The sequence below is a fragment of the Oenanthe melanoleuca genome, chromosome 7 (assembly GCF_029582105.1).
Source record: "Oenanthe melanoleuca isolate GR-GAL-2019-014 chromosome 7, OMel1.0, whole genome shotgun sequence".
NCBI lineage: Eukaryota > Metazoa > Chordata > Aves > Passeriformes > Muscicapidae > Oenanthe > Oenanthe melanoleuca.
This window is the reverse complement of record NC_079341.1, coordinates 106,519-112,518: the sequence shown is the minus strand read 5'-3', so window position 1 is coordinate 112,518 and position 6,000 is coordinate 106,519. Positions and strand designations below refer to the sequence as shown.

Here is a 6,000-nt window from a genome sequence, read left to right as displayed (position 1 = left end):
CACGCCTCCTGAGGAGGAGGGATCTCGAGGAGCTGCTGACCCAGGAGCGGCGCACGAAGGTCACAAAGTGCCTGGTAAGGCTGGCCTGGAAGCCCCAGCTGCAGACTGGAGAAGCCCCCTGGCCCCGGAGGTCAGCGTGCGGGGCCGGCAGCTGTGGCCCTGCCCAGCGCCGCAGCCAGAGCAGCCACAGCCTGCGCCCCACACGGGGGCTGCTCCCTTCGCTGGGGCTGCACGGGCTCTGTGCTGCCAGGGCTTGCTGGAACACTCCTGATGGGAGAGAAGGAGGAGCTGCAGGCCCTCAGTGAGGGTGAGTGAGAGCAGCCGCCCTCGGGGCAGCGGGGGCCGCCAGGGGCAGCTGCAGGTGCCGGGCACGGAGCTGCAATCGCTGCCCGGGGTGCGGAGGGCTCTGCTCCCTGTGCGGACGAGGGGCCGCGTGGGCAGAGCACGGAGAGCTCTCAGGGACACAGGGGGATCCGTGGCCATGTCTTGGTTTGAAGGACAGGTGTCTGCCGATAAAGGCAAAAGCTTTTTTTTGAAATGGAGAATGTAAACCCCCTTCTTCTAAATTATTATTTTAATTTTGAAATTAAGGGGCTTTCATGCAAAGATATGGGAATTAGGAATAACCGTTACTAGGAAAATTAAAATAGAAATGCAGTATTACAAAGAACAATTCCAACCCTGACAGAGTCAGAATACAATCTGACACCCTGTCAGTCAGGGTGTTGGTAGAAGTCTAATTAAATGGTGGCTACAGTTTTCCTGCCTTGGTAGATGTGCTTCAGTTGAAGCAGTGGTTCTGTAGAAAGGTGCAGTTTTCTTTTGAAGGTTTAGGGATGATGTGGAAAGATCCGGTTTTCCTCTGGAATTCAGTGGAAAGACGGTATCTTGGCCAAATTTCAGGTTTCTTATCGACGTAGGAAAGACTTGGCTCCTCCCCCTCATGGGAGGGTTTCCCAACGGGATATTGTGACTTTATTAGTCATACAGTGGAACTTAGTGGCTTATCAGCAGATGATATGTTCCTGGAAGGAGGATGGGTTGTAGAAAAGATGATTGCCCCACCTGCTCTTAAAGATGGCCCATTAGCAGATAGTATGTGCCACAGAGATAAGGAATCACTACTCCACCCGGCTTTAACAGAGGGTGATAGAATACACATTTCTGGCCACATCAACCCAACACAGGTCAGCACCTTCCAGCCCGTGCCCTGGTCTCCCGCTCCCTCCTGGCCATGGCAGGAGCCGGGTGGGATGGCCCTGGCAGGAAAGTTTCCTTGGATTCCCGCAATCCGGCCTCTGACTATGGCTCTGTTCCTCTCTCTTCTAGCCCTTCAGGCCCTGAGGGAAGACGAGAGCCCCTCCTTCATGAGCCAGGTTATCCAGGTTGCATCTGACAGAAGATCTGCCGAACTTCATCTGCTGGATCAGAAGAACCAGTGTCCTTCAGCGACCTTCCCATTGAAGATGGGACCAGCTGCAGAGCAGAGGGGACCCGCTGGAGCTCCAGGCACAGCTCTTGCTGGTCACAGCTGAGCCTGTGGCAAGCTCCACGAGCTCCTGCCATCTCCCTTCCTGCTGGCAGCTCCCTCCCTCCATTCCTCAGGCCCTGCCCATCCCCTGTTTTGCCTCCCAGCTCACCCCTTTGCTTCGCCTTCCCTTCATAAAGTTTGGTTTGTTCACTTTACCCACGTCTCTGTGGAGCCTGAGCGGCGCCAAACCTGAGCCCTGGGACACACAGGGCCCTGCTGCCATTCTCTTCTGTGCTGTGCTCTGTGCACGGACAGAGAGGAACAATGGCAGCTCATGCTGCAAAGCTCCCTGTCCAGCAGGTCCTCTTGCACAACACCGTGGGGTTAAAGGCTGTGCTGAGCACGCTGAACGGGACAAGGAGCCTGGCTTTTAGAAGAGCCAGCTTGAGTATGCTCTGAGCCCAGCCTTGAGGGATTCCCTGGCAAGAATCCACGGAGGGCAAAGGAGCTTGCAATGCTGGAAGTGTTCACAAAGAGCTTCCTGAAAGCACAGCAATGCTCCATCCCCACACAGGGACGGGAAGAGGGCAGAACCAGAGGCCATTGTGCACTAGCAGTGAGCTCTGGGTGTGCTAAAAGCAAATGAAGCAGCAGCAGCAGCAGTGGCAGAGTGGCTGAGACTCAGAGCGCGACCGTGCACACACTGGGTGAGGTTCTGGGGGTCCTGGTCTCCCCACAAGTGAGGAATGGCAGCCCCTGCCTCAGACCCAGTCAGAAACCCAAGCAAGTGAGACCAGAGGCAGGGGACTGTCACAACAGCCAGAGCTGCACTCACTTTGCCACTGCGGCCCCGTGCCCAGGACTGGTCACGCTCCTGGAACAGGAGGCTTTAGATGTGGCTCAAGCAGTGGCTCCATGGCCTTTTGGCTCTCAGATTGCGTTTGAAGCAGGCAAGGAGGAGGGAAAGGTCTTTTGCATAGGATAAAAAGGATTTATTACGTTGAAGAATCTGTGGAGCAAAAACAAAAATGGCAAAGGTGCAATAACTTAAATATGGGGGAGGTTCAAAGGGAAGGTAAAAATTCTTAGAAATTGGAGAAATTCTGAGGAGGGATTAAGAGTAGGGTTAACAAAGGCACTGTCCAGTGAGGGAGGTAGGGCGGAAAACTGGGTCATAGGGACTAATGAGACCTGGATTTTAGGGGATTTTTAAAGAAGAATTCCAAGCAGGGGGTTGGCACAAAGCAGGATTGACAGGTAATTCAGGACAGATTGACACGGTGGGTAGAGGGTATAATTTTGGACTAAACCATTAACTTGGGCAATAACAGAACACACCATTAACAAGAAGCAGACTACAACAGGTGTCTGTGCAAGCTGGGGATCCTCATGCTTAGGAGGGAGGGAAGTATCTTTTTTGGAGGGGTTTCCACCTCACTGTCTCCAAAATCTTGGTCTTTGCCCCAGTTCATCAGCATTTGGCTGTGCAAGACACCCTTGGGCAACAGGAAATCGAAATCCTGGAATCACTGAGGTTGGATGTAGTAGTTTTGGTTTACTAATTTGAAATTTTTTTGTTGTGAGACAGAATTAGGAGGAAGATAAAAAACAGGTTTAACTTTAAATGCTCTAAAGAGAAACCTTATTCCTAAAAACTATAAGAAAAAATGTAGAATAAAACTTTAGACTACTTTTTTAATACGAAAAATGTACAAAAAACTCAGTTAGTTTACCATCTTTGAAACAGTTTTTTACTAACTTACTTGAAAGAAGAGACGTTTTTCAGTCTAAGAAGATACCTTCACAAGAAAGTTTTCTTTCAGTTTTGATATTACAGTGGTTAGCCGCCGGGAAAATGGAAATCTGATTACTATCTAAAAACCGTTTTTCAGACTAACAGTTTTCCTCATAACTTTTACTGAGGATTATATTAACTTATGAGGCACACTTTAAGGATTATATAAATTTAAACAAAAATTTACTTTATTTTTGAGAACAGAAGGCTTTTTTTCTTTTTTTTTTTTTTTCGGGAGGGAACAACTGTGGCTTTTTCATTATTTAAACATAGGGGACTACAGCAATTTTAACATTTGTTTACTTTAATATTAATGCCTTTGTTTATATTGGCCGTTAGAACAGTCATATTCATTTCATAAAATTTTTATGCCTTATAGAGGAAACAAGAATTTTCCCCCATAGTTTAAAAAAAGAGAGAAATTTTACTGCAGGACTTTTCTTCTTTCTTTATTTGGGATTTGACTTTTCTTTTTGTTTGATTTCAGTGTTTTTATATTGTTTCTGTGTGTATTACTATTTTGTTTTTGTTTTATTTAGGAGAGAGAATAAAGTATCTGTAAAGTTTTATTCTGGGCACTGTAAGAATTAATACCTTGCCCGGGCAGCAGAGTTTTTTGTGATTTTTTCCAGGTGGAGCAGTCAGAGTTATTTACAATAAAGAGCCTTTCAAGGCCACGCTGGGGGCTGGGTGAGGACTGCAGGGTTTAGTCAGAGAAGCGGTGATGAGTTTCTGGTTCATGGCTGTTCTCCAGCACCCGCTGCACTCAATCCCAGCCGCGGGCCGGGGGTTCTTCCTCCACCCTGCCCACAGACAAGGCTGTGCGGCCTCGCCAGAACGGGGCTCAGCTGTTTCTCCCCCAGGCCGCGGGGGCAGCGGGGCGGGCCCGGCCGTTCGGAGCCGCTCCGGGCCGGGGCAGGGCAGGGCTCTGCCGAGGGGCAGGGATGTCAGCAACGGGCCTTTCCTTTCCTTTCCCTGGATATCGGGGGCCCGGCAGCTTCCTGAGCTCTGAGTCAGAGCCCGCCTGCCCCTGCCCGGCCCGGGCCGCGAGGAGGGGGCCTGGGCTGATGTGACTTTGTGAGAGGCTGCAAGGGAAAGAGAACTTGCCCGAGGCTTTTTATGTGTGTATTATAGATGCATAAACTTCCTTATTGCTGTAACAATGTGTCAATGCGTCAATATTAAAAATCCAACACTGACTGGTTCTTGTCAGATAAAAGGGAGACTGCCCAGATCTTGACAGGTAAAAAATTTCAGGAAATCTTTACAAATCACCACATAGAAAAAGACCTCCAAGACTATTCAGTATTCCTGGATGCCTACAGGAGACAGGACTGAACACAAAAGATTTGCCAGGGTTGAAAGTCAACAAATCCATTCTCCCCAAGGAATTCCCAATGTCGGTTTGCGTTCTGATGGAGGTTCCTGTCCCTGTGTTCATCCAGGTGCCCACAGGGAGACAGGATGATGCAGAGCTCCTCCCACCAGGTGTCTTCCCAACACAGATCACCAGGACCAAGGATCATCAGGGCTCTGCCCAACGAGGTCACTGGGGATCATCCAACACTGATCCTCCCATGGGGGATGGAGCTGGAGCAGAGCACAAAGCTCTTCCCACACTCGGGGCACTCACAGGGCTTCCCTTAGTGGTGGCTTCGTTGGTGTCGGGTCAAGGTTGAGCTGTGTGAGAAGCTCTTCCCACACTCAGGACACTCGTAGGGCCTCTCCCAAGTGTGGATGTGCCGGTGGGCACTGAGGGTGGAGTTGTGCTTGAATCCCTTCCCACAGTTGGGGCAGTGGAAGGGCCTCTCCTCTGTGTGAATCCGCTCATGTAGGAGGAGATGGGAGCTGGTCTGAAACCTCTTCCCATACTCAGGACACTCACAGGGCCTCTCCCCAGTGTGGATTAGCTGGTGTTTTCTCAGATTGGAGCTGACCCCAAAGCTTTTCCCACATTCCAAGCAGGTGTAGGGCTGTTCCCAAGTGTGGATCACCTGGTGCTGCATCAGGTGGGAGATGTTCCTGAAGCTCTGCCCACATTTCCCACACTCATAGGGCTTCTCCCCAGTGTGGATCCTCTGGTGCTGGACCAGATGGCAGCTCCAGCTGAAACCCTTCCCACATTCCAAGCACTTGTGGGGCTTCTCCCCTCCATGAGGCTTCTCCACCAGCTCTGAGCTCTGCCTGGATCTCCGGCCGCCTTCCCGGCTCAGGGAGGGTCTTCCCTCCTCATTGCAGCTCCCTGGGCTGGGTTTGCAGCCCCTCCTTGGGAGGGATCTCCGGGGCTTTTCCTCCTTCTCCATCCACCCACACCTTGGGAATGAAAAATCCTGGTTTGAGGGAAAAAACAAGAGGAGAGGGCCTTGGTCTGGGGGTTCTTATTTGCCCAAGTTCAACTTGGGCTTCTTGTGTCTGTAGGAACCCCCAAAACACCAAGATTCAGCCCAAAAATCCTCCAAATATCAAGACACAGATGAAAAAGCCCCGCAAACAGAGAGATTTAGCCATAATCCCCTCCAAAATATAAAGATTCAGCCCCTGCAAAAAACCAAAGCAACAATGCTTAGGCCAATAAAACTCAGAAACACCAAGATTGACCTATGTAAAAATCAGAGATCCCCCTCCCCTGTAACCTGCTGCATGTGTGGGAAGCAATGCACATGGGACTGGGGGAGAGGCTATAGACACAGGGAGGGGTGGAACCTTGTGCTGATTCCCATTTCTGCTCCTCCTT

General features: G+C 50.4%; 1 protein-coding gene across 1 annotated transcript in view; it reads left to right on the top strand.

Annotated features, from left to right (window-relative positions):
• The first annotated feature begins 270 nt into the window (after positions 1–270).
• LOC130255591 (zinc finger protein 883-like) overlaps positions 271–6,000 on the top strand; it is a 72,691-nt gene continuing 66,961 nt past the window's right edge. The window contains exons 1-2 of the mRNA XM_056496475.1: positions 271–307; positions 1,330–1,385. Coding sequence (XP_056352450.1) covers positions 271–307; positions 1,330–1,385 — 93 coding nt within the window. The remainder of the gene's footprint in view (positions 308–1,329; positions 1,386–6,000) is intronic.